Source organism: Tursiops truncatus, chromosome 14, assembly GCF_011762595.2.
Source record: "Tursiops truncatus isolate mTurTru1 chromosome 14, mTurTru1.mat.Y, whole genome shotgun sequence".
NCBI classification, from domain to species: Eukaryota; Metazoa; Chordata; class Mammalia; order Artiodactyla; family Delphinidae; genus Tursiops; species Tursiops truncatus.
In genome coordinates, this window is record NC_047047.1 from 69,602,872 (window position 1) to 69,617,963 (window position 15,092).

At 38.1% G+C, this 15,092-nt stretch overlaps 1 protein-coding gene across 5 annotated transcripts in view; it reads left to right on the forward strand.

Annotated features, from left to right (window-relative positions):
• The first annotated feature begins 605 nt into the window (after positions 1 to 605).
• The window catches only part of DNAJC27 (DnaJ heat shock protein family (Hsp40) member C27), a 40,857-nt gene continuing 26,370 nt past the window's right edge, over positions 606 to 15,092 (forward strand). For 3 of the 5 annotated variants that reach the window (XR_012325790.1, XM_004328515.4, XM_004328516.4), the window contains exons 1-2: positions 606 to 844; positions 10,472 to 10,554. Coding sequence is in view for 4 of the 5 variants with exons in the window: in XM_004328515.4 (XP_004328563.1) it covers positions 758 to 844; positions 10,472 to 10,554 (170 nt within the window). In the remaining variant the exon portion in view is untranslated. Of the gene's footprint in view, positions 845 to 1,151; positions 1,342 to 10,471; positions 10,555 to 15,092 lie in introns of all 5 variants that reach the window. The other 2 variants (XM_073791562.1, XM_019943259.3) reach the window with 2 other exon arrangements.

The following is a 15,092-nucleotide window of genomic DNA, read 5'->3' on the forward strand; positions in this document are numbered from 1 at the left end:
AAGATCAAGGACTAAACTAAAACCTGTCTTGACTCCAAATGGACCACCTTTTTTTTTTAATGATAGGTACAAGATTCAGATCTTGCCTTATGGCCCTCTTCCAGAACCAAAGCCCGACTTCCCCACTTCCCTGGTTCCAGTTCTCAGGAGAAAGTCCTCTCAGGAAGCCCGAAGGGAAACATCATATTGGAAGAGGGGTCAGTGGATGGGCCCATGGGTACTGAAGCATACACAAAAAGTACCCCAAAACGGACCGTGGTCTACTTCGAATATTTAGCGCCACTGGCCCTCGAACTAACCCATAATTCCAGCTACTTCCAGTCCGAGGATCTGCCCTGAAGAGCCAATAAATTTCTACCACTCTGCTGCGAACCTAACAAATGTCTATGTCCTGTCGCCCCCTGAACACAAGGGAGTGCCCTCCCGGCACAGTAATCTCAGCAACCTGCCGAAGCCACCTTCCTGCCGAGGGACGCAGCCCGGACTAAATCCCGCGACCCCAGAGAACAGCCTCCGGAGCCTGGCGATGACGTCACGCTGCCCCTTTCTAGCATCGCGAGACTCTCTCCTCCCTCACCCTGTTCCCTAAACCACCAGCTGCCCGCGCCCGCTGCCAGACAGAGGCAGGGATGGCAAGCCGCGGAGCCGGGGTGGTGACGAGAGTAGCAGTTCCGCCATTGGTCGAGGAAGCCTGAGGGACGGGCCAGCGTGGGGAGCAAGGAGAGACCAAGGCGGTGGCCCCGAGAGAGCCAGAGCAATGGAGGCCAACATACCGAAGCGGAAGGAGTCTGGCAAATCCCTGCGTATCAAAGTCATCTCCATGGGCAACGCTGAAGTGGGAAAAGTGAGTACCGCGCTGGGAGGGGCGGGACCACAGCGCGGCGGAGCGACGTGGCGATTGGCTGGGAACGCGGCCACTCAACAGCTTGGGACCCAGCCTCCTCCCCGCCCCTGAGCAGGCCTGGGTGTCCTGGGGGCTGCGGCTCGGCGGGGAAAACTCTCCTATCCTTTTTGACCTTTGGGTTGCCCACTTCCAACACCTAAGAAGGTTTTCTAGTGTCTTCTAACCCTTGAATGTATCCCAAAGAGAGTAAGGAGGCCTGGGTCCTTATGTCAGATCGTTTTGCCTGGATACCATATTTGCGTTCTAGGTGACCCGTCCAGGACTCAGAGGTGGAGAAAAAAAGTTTAGTTACCCCCAGCAGAGCTGGGGAGCCGAAGGGAACTTACTGGGCCGTGTGTGAGGATGGGGATTTGTAAAATTTACTCCGCAGACGTGGAGACCAGAATCTACATTTCATTTGTAAGAGAGCATAACTGATGTTGAAGGTGTTTCACAGGGTACGTGCAATGGATGTCAAGGAACCTGCATTATTTTGTTTTGTTCGTTTGTTTTGTTTTTATTTCTGGTAGTGTCACCACATCCATTATCTCAAAGAAGTCTTAGTTCCACTGCCTTTTTCTGTGCTGCTTCTACTGGCTGTCAGCTCTAAGCTCTCCCATAGTATGGGGGGAGGGAGGGCGAGAGGTGAATGGAGGTCTTTCCCCACATGAATTCTAAGACTGCCTCTTCTTCACCCAAATTGTCTCTCCTTCAGGGTAAATGGAAGCTGTTGGTTAAGAACCTTCCGAGGTCATCAAATCAGTGACTGAGACAGGATTAGAACCTGGGTGCTCACATTCATTGCAGTGCTCTCTTTCCATCATTATTTGCTGTCAAAATCAACTCCCAGTAGGATCTACATGCCAAAAAAGCTGTTAATGGGAGTGTTTATGCCAGTGTCCTGCACATAGTTGATGCTCAGTAAATGTTTATTAGTGTCTTCTCTTTTCATTTAGTATTATGTTGTACTGTTTATGTATCTATGTGTATGTGGGTATTAACATAGCTGAAAGTCTACAATTATTGAATGTCAATTATGTGCCAGGCATTGAAAAGAAAAGAATAAAACCTCTAGAAGGTTATGTACTAAGCTGGCTAAGTGAGTATGCTCACTTTTAAAATTTTACTATGCTTAATGGTGCAATGTTAGAAATAGCTTAAAATGCCCAGTGTGTCACCACATTTATGTAATATGGTTCTAGATTTATTAGCCCATGCAATTAGACAAGGGAAAGAAATAACATACAAAATGCTGGAAAGGAGAAAGCAAAATTATCAGTATTTGTTAATGATACGATTGTTTATCTGGAAACCCAAAGAGAATTAACTGAAACGCTATTAGAAAAGACAAAATTAATATACAAAACTTTACAGCTTTACTATATCAAACTATAATTGTTTGGACTATATAATTGAAAAACTTTTTTTTTTTTGCGGTATGTGGGTCTCACTGTTGTGGCCTCTCGTTGTGTAGCTGGTATGTGGCAGAGCTGGGATTTGAATCCAGGCATTCTAGCCCTAGAGTCTGTGCTTCTCTGTTTGTTTGTTTTTGCGGTACGCAGGCCTCTCACTGCTGTGGCCTCTCCCGTTGCGGAGCACAGGCTGCGGACGCGCAGGCTCAGCGGCCATGGCTCATGGGCCCAGCCACTCTGTGGCACGTGGGATCTTCCTGGACCGGGGCACGAACCCGTGTCCCCTGCATCGGCAGGCAGACTCCCAACCACTGCGCCACCAGGGAAGCCCTGAAAAACTATTTTAATTTACAATAACAACCAAAATAAAGGGCCTAGGTTTAAACTTATGAAGGGAGCACCTAGGACCTATATGAAAAACATTTTTACAAAGGGACACAAAATTACTTAGATAGATGCAAAGATATACTTTCTTCTTAATTAGGATCACTCAATATTTTAGAGATGCCAGTTCTTTAAAATAGTCTACAAATGTGATTCAGTTCCAGTTAAAACAGCAATACTTTTTTTTCCTTCAGAACATAGTAAAAGGTACTAAAGTCCTTATGAAAAATTAAATGTGAGAATCAGCAAGAAAATTATGGAAAAGAAATGAGAGGAGACTAACACTACCAGATATTAAAACATATTTTAAAGTTACAGTCTTTTCCTATTGATACTGGAGAGGAAATATAGGGACATCAGTGGAACAGAATGGAGTCCAGAAATGAACCCAAACATATAAGGAAATTCAGTTTACAACAAATATAGTTAAACTGGGAAAGTAGGGACCATTTAATAAGCACTTTTACAACAACTTTCTACTGTTTGGGGGTGGAGTGGATTCCTATTGAATGCCTTTCTCAAAGATAAATTTTTCACAGATAAAAGATTTAAATGTAATTTAAGAATTTTGCCTTAGTTATAAAAGTAATACATACTCATTTTAAAGAATTTGGAAAATATAGGAAGATATACAGATAAATAATTTCAAGTTAAAAATTAAGGCATGCCCTAGTAAATAATCCTTGCATCAAAGGGCAAATCAAAGCAAATGACAAAATAACTAGAAAGCAATGAAAGGAGAGAATGCATGCCAAAATCTTCAGGGCAAATTTAAAGCTGTAGTGAAGGGAAAATGCATTATCTTACTCATTTCTAAAAAAGGGAGATTAAAAACTAAAGGAACATAATAGTTGTACAACTTTGTGAATATGCCTAGAAAGGAACATAATAGTTGTACAACTTTGTGAATATGCCTAGAACCGCCGAATTGTACGCCTTAAAAGTATGAATATTATGGTATATTATGGTGTGGAATTTTAAAAAGTTAAGGAACTTAAGACAGAGGAAAAAGGACACAAAATTCACCAAGAGAAAGAGAGAATTCCCTGGAAAGATTAATGAAAAAGAAAAATGCCTAAAATTTTATTTAAGAAAAATAGAGAAAGCAAAAAATTACAAGATTAATACTGAAAAGGAGACATAATCACATACTGGCAGAAACTGAAAGAAAGACTAGAGACTACTACATTCAGTTCTGTGGGAGCACATTTCAAAATGTAGAGGAAATGGAGGATTTCTTAGCTAAATATAATTACCAAAATTGACTCAAAAAGTAGAAAACACAAATGACCAGTCACTTAAGGAGAAGTTGGAAAAGCAATTAAAAGACTTACTATCCAAAAAGGTATCAGGATCAGATGGCTTCATGAACAAGCTTTATTTAAGCTCTAAATAACGCATAATTTCAGTTAAGTTATTCCAAGGCAAAGAAAAAGATGAACAGCACTCCAATTTATTTATGTAAAGTCATGATAACTTAAATAGCAAAACTTGATATAGTATCAAAAAAGAAAAGTATATACCATTTTCACATATACATACAGATGCATAATTCCTAAATATCCACAAATAGAATTCAGCAACATATCAAAACAATTTCACTATTAGCAAGTAGGGTTTATCCCACAGAGTGCAAACTTGGTTAAACATCAAGAAGTTAATCAACATAATTTGTTATATGAACTGATTACTAGAGAAAGTATTTTCTGTACTGTAAAAAAAAAATGATATAATCAACCTAATAAACACTTTAAGCAAAATCAGAATAAAATGAAGCTACTTAAATATGAAAAACAATATTTTTTGTTATTATTATTAAAACTATAGTTACTGTTAACCAACAGCAAACATACCAAATGGTAAGTCCATTTCCTTTAAAATTAGATGCAGAAAAGGATACATACTATTTTCTTTTATTATTCAGCATTGTTTTAGAGGTTCTGGAGATGCAATAAGAAAAAGGAGGTTCCCAAGGGCTTAACTCCCTCAATGGGGGAATTTCTCTGTGGTCTTTGTTTATATCCAATTCAGCTTTCTGCATTGGCATCAATTTACCCCAGAATCCCAGCCCAGTTCTCAGTGTCCTCTAGGATCTGATCCTGATGTTCTTACCATTGACTCTTCATATCAACCAACTCTGAAGACTGCCCTAATTCTAGATTTCCAGTTATAGTAAATATTTTCCTCTTAAGTCAGTTGAATTGGTTTCCCTTACTTGCAGTCAAAAGTACCCACATCGTACAGTATTATATATACTTCTCTGGAGTTTGCTTTTTCTCTCTCTCTCTTTTTTTTTAAATGACATCCAGGATTTATTTATTTATTTATTTTATTTATTTTTTGGCTGTGTTGGGTCTTCATTGCTGCGCACAGGCTGTCTCTAGTTGCAGCGAGCGGGGGCTACTCTTCGTTGCAGTGCGCGGGCTTCTCATTGTGGTGGCTTCTCTTATTGTGGAGTGCAGGCTCTAGGCACATGGGCTTCAGTAGTTGTGGCATGTGGGCTCAGTAGTTGTGGCTCACGGGCTCTAGAGCACAGGCTCAGTAGTTGTGGTGCACAGGCTTAGGTGCTCCGCGGCATGTGAGATCTTCCCAGACCAGGGATCAAACCTGTGTCCCCTGCATTGGCAGGGGGATTCTCAACCACTGCACCACCAAGGAAGCCCTGCTTTTTCTCTCTTAACAGTAGATTGTGGTGATTCCTCCAATTATCTGACATAGCTCCAATCACTCTTTTTCATGGTTGCATAATAGTCCGTGACATGCGAGTATCCCCTCTACTGATGAGAATTCACTTGTTTCCCTTTTTCTCTACTACAAACAATCTTGCTATAATACACTTCTATAGGTATATATATCCTTAAATACCTGGACTAGATTCCCAGGGGTAGAACTGCTGAGTTGAATAGCACATTTTAAAATTTTAGTAGCAATTGCCAATTGCTCTTCAAAAAGGTGTGTTTCTACCAGTGATATGCTGGTACATTTCCGCCTAACTCCCTGCCAACACAGTATTGTCATTCTTTTGATTGCTACTGATCTGGTTAGTGAGAAGTAATTTCATTGTTACTTTAATTTGCATTTCACTGACCACAGATGAAGCTGAGCATCTTTTCAAATGCTTATTGAACATTTGGATTTGCTTTTCTGTGGATTGCTCAATTTATAGTCCCTGCCTATTTTTCTGTTGGATAATGTGTCTTTCTTACCAGTTTTTCTGGTTGGGGGACGTTAGAGTTATTAACTTTTTGCCAGTCATATGAGTTACAGATATTTGCCCCAGTATGTTGTCTTTTAAAACTTTTATATTTTACCATACAATTGATTTTATTATTATTTGTATATACTCAATTATGCCTATCTTTTTAAAATTGAAATATAGTTGACGTATAATATTATGTTAGCTCCAGGTGTACTACATAGTGATTTGACATTTGCATACGTTATGAAATGATCACCACAAGTCTAGTAACCAGCTGTCCCCATACAAAGTTATTACAATATTATTGACTATATTCCTTATGCTGTATAACACATCCTAGTAGCTTACGTTTTGTAAGTGGAGGTTTGTACCTGATAATCCCATTCATCTATTTCACTTCCCCATCCCCCGTACCCTCTGGCAACCACCCATTTGTTCTCTGTATCTGAGTCTGTTTCTGTTTTGTTTCCTTTGTTTCTTAGATTCTACATATAAGTGAGATCATATGCTAGTTGTCTTTCTTTGACTTATTTCACTTAGCATAATTCCCTCTAGAATTCATTCATGTTTTCACAAGTGGTAAGATTTCATTTTTTTAAAATAGCTGAGTAATATTCCATTTTTATATGTCACATCTTCTTTATCCATTCGTCTACGGATGGACACTTAGGTTGCTTCCATATCTTGACTATTGTAAATAATGCTGCAGTGAATATTGGGGTGCATATATTTTTTCGAATTGGTGTTTTTGTTTTCTTCAGGTATATACCCACAAGTGAAATTGCTGGATCATATGGTAGTTCTATTTTATTTTTTTTAGGAACCACCGTACTGTTTTCCATGTGGCTGCACCAATTTACAATCCCACCAGCATTGCACGAGGGTTCCTTTTTTTTTCACATCTTCTCTAACACTTGTCATTTATTGTCTTTTTGATGATAGACATTCTGACAGGTATAAAAGGTGATATCTCATTGTGGTTTTGATTTGCATTTCCCTCATGATTAGTGGTACTGAGCATCTTTTTCATGTGCCTGTTGACCATCTGTATGTCTTCTTTGGAAAAATGTCTATTCAGATCCTTTGCCCATTTTTTAATTGGGCTATTTCATTTTTTTGATGTTGAGTTGTCTGAGTTCTTTCTATATTTTGAATATTAACCCCTTATCAGATATATCGTTTGCAAGAATATTCTCTCAGTCAGTAGGCTACCTTTTCATTTTGTTGATAGTTTCCTTTGCTGTGCAAAAGCTTTTTAGTTTGATGTAGTCCCATTTGTTTATTTTTACTTTTGTCTCTCTTGCCTGAGGAGACAGATCCAAAAAAAATTTTGCTAAGACTGATGTCTAAGAGTGTACTACCTATGTTTTCTTCTAGGAGTTTTATGGTTTCAGGACTTAGATTTAAGTCTTTAATCCATTTGACTTTATTTTTGTATATGGTGTGAGAAAGTAGTCCAGTTGATTCTTTTACATATAGCTGTCCAGTCTTCCCAACACCATTTATTGAAGGGGGTGTCTTTTACCATTATATATTCTGCCCTCTTTGTCATTGATTAATTGACCATGTAAGTGTGGGTTTGTTTCTGGGCTCTCTATTCTGTTCCATTGATCTATGTGTCTGTTTTTGTGTCAATAACCTACTGTTTTGATTACTGTCATTTTGTAGTATAGCTTGAAATCAAGGGGTATGATACCTCCAGCTTTGTTCTTTTTTCAAGATTGCTTTGGCTATGCCTGTCTTTTTTTTTTTTTTTTTTCTTTATTGGAGTATGGTTGCTTTACAATGTTGTGTTAGCCTCCACTGCACAACAAAATGAATCAGCCATACACATACAGATTATGCCTGTCTTTTATGGTTTCTGGGTTTTCTTTCTTGGTTGAAAAGGTTTCCCTAAGGTTGTACATATATTGCACATTTTCTTCTGAAATTTTTATTGTTTTATTTTTAAATGCTTAAATCATAAATTTATCTGTAATTTATTTTTGTATATAGGGAAGTTCAGGGCCCAACTTAAATTTTTTCCTGATGGATATGCAATTGTGCCAGTAACATTTTACTAAATAGATTTTTTTTTCCCATTGACTTTAAATATCACCTTTGTCACTTTTTAAATTTTTATATATAATGGGATCTATTTCTGAGCTCTCTGTTCTGTTCTACTGACCTACTTGTCTATTCTTATGCCAGTATAATACTCTCTCAGTTTCAGACTATATTTTAATATTTGTCAATACAAATTCCCACCTCTTTCTACTGCCCTGCCCCTTTCCTGTTTTTCATACTTGGATTAGTTCTTCTCGGATAACTGTTCTTTCATATGAATTTTAGGGTAATTCTATTAGGCAAAAAAAGATTCAAACCTTAAGATTTTTTTTCAAAACTTAAGATTTTAATTGGTTAAGATTTTAATTGGAACTGCATTAAAAAAGTACCTAAAAATCTATTTAAGAAAATAGAGAAAGCAAAAAAGTCTCTCTATATTTATGTTATTTAACTTAGTTTATAAGATCCTAAGGTCCAGGAACCCTGTCTCTTTGGTTATAGGGAGTGGTTATTCATACCATTAATTAAATGTGTATCTCTTTAAATACTTAGGGCTAGTGTTTAAATAGTGTACTGGAATTAAAGGACTTCCAGATCCCTTAATCTCATGAATAATTTAGAAAAAGGCTGTATTTATTTTTCTAGGATATTGTGAGAGAAAACATTTGAGAAGTGCTTTCAACCTATAAAGTGTTTTTTAAAAGTATAGCCTCTTAGCAGTACTCACTCCAAAGAAGTTTTTCCTTCAGTTCACAATGAGCTTATTAAGTACTTTTTAAAGCAACTGTCCTATTTAATATAGATTGAGGTTCATCAGGAAAGTGTTTGAGCAGAATAAGCTTCATGACCAGCACTTCAAGTAAATTATGTTTCATGAGTGCTAAGGATTGCCATTAATGTACAAGTCATTTTAATTCAGGTTTTCATTGGCATTGAGCTAATTGCTCAGATATAAAGTTATAAGATATAAAGAAGTAAAATACTGGTGCTTGCCCTCAAGTAGTTTACTGTCTAGCTGAAGAAGTAAGATAAATATGCACATGTGAAAAGATAACAAGGCAGTGAATAACTGATAACTAATACATTATATATGTATATATACATTTATATACATATATAGTATATGTACTATATACACATATAGTATATAAAAAGTGTTAGAGAAATTCAGATGTAGGCAAGATCTCTTATAACCTGGAAGCTCAGAGTTTGCACTGGACCTTAAAGGATAAGTAAGATTTGGAAAGAAGGGAGAAAGCTCTTTCCAAGTAGAGAGAAAAGTAATGACAAAAGTCAGGCCCGGGAGTTTTGCAGAAATGGAGGGTTTATATTTGAAGGGTTTAGACAGAAAAAACAGATTAGGGCCAGATTATGGAGGATCTTGAATAACGGACAAAGGAATTTGGATGCTGAACTCTTGGCAGTGAGAAGCCACTGAAGATTTTTGAGTTAGGGAAGTGAAATAACATTAGTGGTATGCAGTGCTGATTGAAGTTGGGAGGGAAAGGGGACATAAAGACCAATAAAGAATTTCCTGTAGTTGCAGTTGTACAGAAGTAGATGATGAAGACTTAAACCAGAATGGTACCAGTGGGAATTGGAGTGAGGAGAAAGATGGAAGAAACATTCAAAAGAAGATTTAGAAAGACTCAGAATCAAACGTGACTTTAATAATTTAATACCCTGTAATTGGGAAAATGGTGATATTATGAACAGAACTAGGATGTGAGCAGGATTCGCTGTTTATGTATAAGATTAGTTCATTTTTGGGCATTTTGAGTTTGTGGAACAGTGAGTGGGGCATCTAAGTAGAAATTAGTCTGGTAGATATTTGGAGATGTGGATCTGGTCTGGGGAGGGAGGTCAAGATAGACACATATTTTGGTATTATTATTAAAAATATACGAGCAGAAGAGGTCTTCAGAAGAAAAGAGAAGGACTTCTCTGGTGGCTCAGTGATTAAGAATCCGCCTGCCAATGCAGGGGACATGGATTCAATCCCTGGTCTGGGAAGATCCCACATGCCGCTGAGCAGCTAAGCCCGTGCGCTACAACTGCTGAGCCTGCGCTCTAGAGCTGGGGAGCCACAACTACTGAGCCCATGTGCCACAACTACTGAAGCCCACGTGCCTAGAGCCCGTGCTCCACAACAAGAGAAGCCACCGCAAGGAGAAAACCGCGCACCACAAGAAGAGTAGCCCCTACTCGCTGCAACTAGAGAAAGCCCACGCGCAGCAACGAAGACCCAACGCAGCCAAAAATAAATAAATAAATAATAATAATTTATTAAAAAAAAAAAAGAAAAGAGAACAAGGATTGAACACTAAACTGAAAACATACCCATATTTGGTATTAAGGGAAGAATTTTAAAATAATTTTTCTTTAAAATCTTCACCTTTAGTATTTGTTTCAGTTATTTTATAGTTTTGGCTTTTGAAAAAGCTTTGTGTCTCGTGGTGAATGAAGAAACCATAATGAAGAAATGTGCTTATTTTGTATACGTTCTCAGAGTGTCTTTACTAAAAGCATGTATTTTTACCTTTTTAGAGCTGTATTATAAAGCGATACTGTGAGAAAAGATTTGTGTCTAAATACCTTGCAACAATTGGAATTGACTATGGAGTCACAAAGTGAGTACATATATTCTTTCCTTGGGCTTGCAAATTACATAGAAATTCAGAACCCTTCTAAACTGATCTGTCTTGAAATGGAGAGTCTGAAGATAAACTGGGACACATAAGAATGAGACCTTTACAGATAGTAGTAATCACATCATTTGTTCATCATGGAGTACCTTCTGTTTGCCAGGCTTCGTGTGGGGTGTAGGGTCTGGTGATGAGCAAGTCTGCACGAAGCCTGCCTGGCAGATGTAGCTTTTCAGGAAGCATGTTTCTATATAAGCAGGTCTCGTTAGCAGGTATATTTTTAGAGAATTTTGAAATATTCTCTCCCAAAAGCCTAAATATTATGTGGAAAATTTTCTATCAGAGAACTTCCTTTTATGATCTTTACATCCTATTAGAATCCAGCAAAAATGATCTGGGAAGAGTAAAATTAGGTATAAATGGGGATTGTTTTGGAGATGAATCAAGGGTGGGTTGAGCTTGGGGAGATAGGGTCACATTAACAGGAAATTACACTGGGGGAAAGTAGAATTGGGTTAGACAGCACATCCCCAAAGGTGGAATTTCAGGTGCTCACTGTTCAGACCCCAACCTGCCCCTTCCCTTCTCTCTTATCTCATTCTTTTACACACTTTGCTCTCCACCCATGCTGAATTTGTGCCATCATACTTTCCTATCTCAGTGCCATCATTCATTCTGTCCACCTGAAATGTCCTTTCCCCTCATCTCTCCGCCTGTCAATCTCCTCAAGGTATAAAGTGTAACTGAACAGCTTTCTGAACAGCTCCTTTATCAGTCAGGACTCATTTTAGTTGAAAATGACAGAAATATTAAAATTCTCTGCTGTTCATGGGTCTTAGCATAAATTGTCTTGTGTTATCGTTTGTATATGTTTAATGTCTCCTGCTAGATTTAAAGCTCCATTAAGAAGGGGCTATTAGTATAAATTATCTCCAAGTGCCTGTTACAGTGCTTATACATAGTCGATACTCAATAAATAATTATTGTTAGGTAAGATAGATACATCTGAAGAGGAAGTTTGCAACATTAGAATATGAGGGCAACATTCAAGAAGGTAGACTAAAGTGGTAGGGTGTATCTATACTTCAGGGCACAGGATTTCATCAGTTATATGGTAGGATATCCTATTCAAGGCAGTTTTGTTTTGAATCCATGTTAAGTAGCTAATTTATTCATTTAAGAAATAAGAGTTATCATGTTATGCCCTAGAACTGTGGTTTATTCAACAGACTACAGTCATCTCTCAATATCCAAGGGATGTTGGTTCCAGGATCCCCTGTGGATACCAAAATCTGCAGATGTTCAAGTCCCTTATATAAAATAGTGTAGTATTTGCATGTAACCTATGCACATCCTCTCAATACTTTAAATCATCTCTATAATACCTAATACAATATATCAATAAATAGTTTTAAATACAGTGTTAATGCTATGTAAATATATAGTTGCCACCTTGTGGCAAATTCAAGTTTTGCTTTTTAGAACTTTCTGGAATTTTTTTCTGAATATTTTTGATCCAAGTTTAGTCGAATCCATGGATACAGAGCCTTCCGTAAGGCTGACTGTATTGTTTCTGGTTGATTTTTTATTTTTATTTTTTGTCTTATGGTGAGGAGGAGAATATGATTGACAGAAACCCAACTCAAGCCAAAAAAAAAATCAATTCACATAATCCAATTATAAGGATGTAGCTGGGTCTCAGAGATAGCTGGAACCAGGGAGAGAATATAACCTGGTCCTTTCATGACGTATCTCTCTCTACCTTTTGGCTCCTTCTCCACAGCTGCTGGTAGCTCTCAAGTTTACCAAAACTAATCACAAATTTAAAAAATACCAGGTAAGGTTTTGATTGTCCAGGTGGAGATAGGTGCCTTTCCCCAGCTCAGTTAGCTGTGGCCAGCAGAGTGGCATCAAAAAAGAAGATGGAAGAACCCATTTAAACCACAGTTGGGAGAAGGAGGGTACTCTTTTGGGCAGTCAAAACAATAGATTCGTATATGTATAGCTGATTCACTTTGTTATAAAGCAGAAACTAACACACCATTGTAAAGCAATTATATTCCAATAAAAATGTTAAAAAACAAAACAAAACAAAAATAGATTCCCACTCCATCCTTCAGATTTCAGTATACTTAAGAATTAGTTGTAGAGTTTGTGAAAATGAATATTCCTAAGACCCACCCACTAAGATTTTGATTCACGGGATCTGAGGTGGGGCACAGGACTACATTTTAAACACCCTCCCCATATTTCCATATAATGATGCAGGTGGTCTTCAGGCCACAATTTAGGAAAGCAAGCACTGGCTTGAGGTAATGAATTACCATTTTTCTTAAGGTAATTTCCTCTGTCAGACTTCTGAATTAAATTGACCTCTTTTGAGTTGCAATTTGTGAACACATTTGTGTTACTTCCTGATTTTATAAACTTCAGTTCCATCCCTTCTCAGCTGCTATCTGGCAAAACTTTCTAATATAAATTGTTACACGAGATCTAATGCAGATGCTCTCAAACTCTGTTGTTGTTTTGTTTTGCTGTTCTCACACTGTCTTTTGTAAGATGGATCCTGATTTCACAGATGTTAAAATGAAAACAAATTTGCATCTTAGAATTGATGAAATATGGCAGAGAATTCAGGAATGAAGAAATCATGATGATTAGTAGTTAGTTTGATTGAAATATACAAGTAATATAAAACAACTGTAGGAATTATGGTTTCAGAAAAGAAAGTAGAAAAAAAAGTGAAAAAAAAGTAATAGAGGATATTATAAACTTGGACAGGGAACAATAATCATAAATAAGCCAGGAGGTAGCATAGAAACAGTGGGAGCAGGTGCTGCTGTCCTTGTAGTCCATGGGAGGGACTCTTATCAATGCTGTCTAAACTGAAACATGCTACTTAAAAAAACATAACTTTAATCTGTTAATTTATTGCTAATAATCTCCATTTTTAACCTTACAGGAATGTTTTTAGGAAATACTGTTTCTGTAGTAAAGAGCATTTATATTTAAAGCTCAATAATTCCTCCCAGTTTACATCAGTTTCTTTTTTTTTTCTTTTGTTAAATTCAGTGAAATGTAAATTTTACGCTTTTAAATTAATATAATCCCAATTTTATAAAAATATTTATGTCTATCAGTCTTATCTATGTACACAAAGAAGTCTACAGTAATGTTCATCTATATTAATGAAGGTTTTTCTTCTGGGTGGTAGGATTTGGGATAACTTTTAAACTTTCATCTTTCTACTTTTCTTTAGTGTTTGAATTATTTATGAAGTTTCATTCATTCATTTTCCAATAGTGATTTTAATTTTTTTTTGTATGTGAACATTCATAGAAGCTATATTTCTAGTAGCGCCAAGTTAGAAACAACTCAACTGTCCATCAACAGATTAATGGATAAACAAACTGTGGCATATTCATATGATGGAATACTACTCAGCAACAAAAGGAACAAGCTATTCATATATGCAGCAACATAGATAAACCCTAAAATAATAATGTTGAGTAAACGAAGGTAGACAAAAAAGTGAACACATGGTATGATTCCACATATATCCAATTCTAGAAAAAGTAAACTGACCTAATAGTGACTGATAGCAGATCAGTGGTTGGCTAAGTAGGGCAGGAAGGGCAGGAAGGAGGGGTTTCAAAGGGGCCCAAGGAAATGAGTGATATGTTCATTGTCTTGACTGTGGTGATGGCTTCACAGGCGCAGACATATGTCAAACTCATCAAATTATATACTTTAAACATGCGCAGCTTACTGTACATCAATTATACTAAAGTAAAGCTGTCCTAAAGAAGGAGGAGGAGGGAAGGTGGCAGCCCTTGGCCCCATGGTGGAGACCAGTCACTCCTCTGCTCTCCTGGTTGGGTGCAGATGTGAGTGTGGGGTTTATCTACAGAATCTTGTCTCCTCTGCCATCCAGGTATTCTTTACCTACACAGCTGTGTCTCCCCCAGTTGTTCCAGGTTTCTCAAAGGCAGGGCAGTGCCTTCTGTGTCCAGCCTCTCCTGGGGTTGACCATTCTAGTCTGGTCACATATTTGCAGAGATGGGCAGCCAAGATAGGGAGGTTCTGTAACATCTGGTGCGTGGGCTCTGCTGCTCCAGAGGGCAGAAATGGGGCCACACAGGAGCCACAGGGACCGCATGCCAGGTCAGCACCTTTGCTGGGGAGCTTGCCCTCGGTTTGCCCTAACACCACTGAGTGTGGGCGGGGAGACGACTCCACACCCTTCTTTCCAGATAAGAAAACGAGGCCCAGAGTCCTGGGGTGGGGACCGAGGTGAAAAAAGAATGGAAACGGCCTCCCAAAGGAGGCTGCCTGCAGTCACGCACAATCCTTCGAGGGTCCCGCGGCCTGCCCCGTTACTCCGTCAGCCATCCCCAACCAGCCGCCTTTGCTATAGAAACAGTAATAGTGATTTTTCTTTAAAAAAATAAAAGGACTGGAAGCAAGTATACTGTGATGTTAACAGTAGTTAATTCTAACATGAATGGTTGTTACTTCCCTTT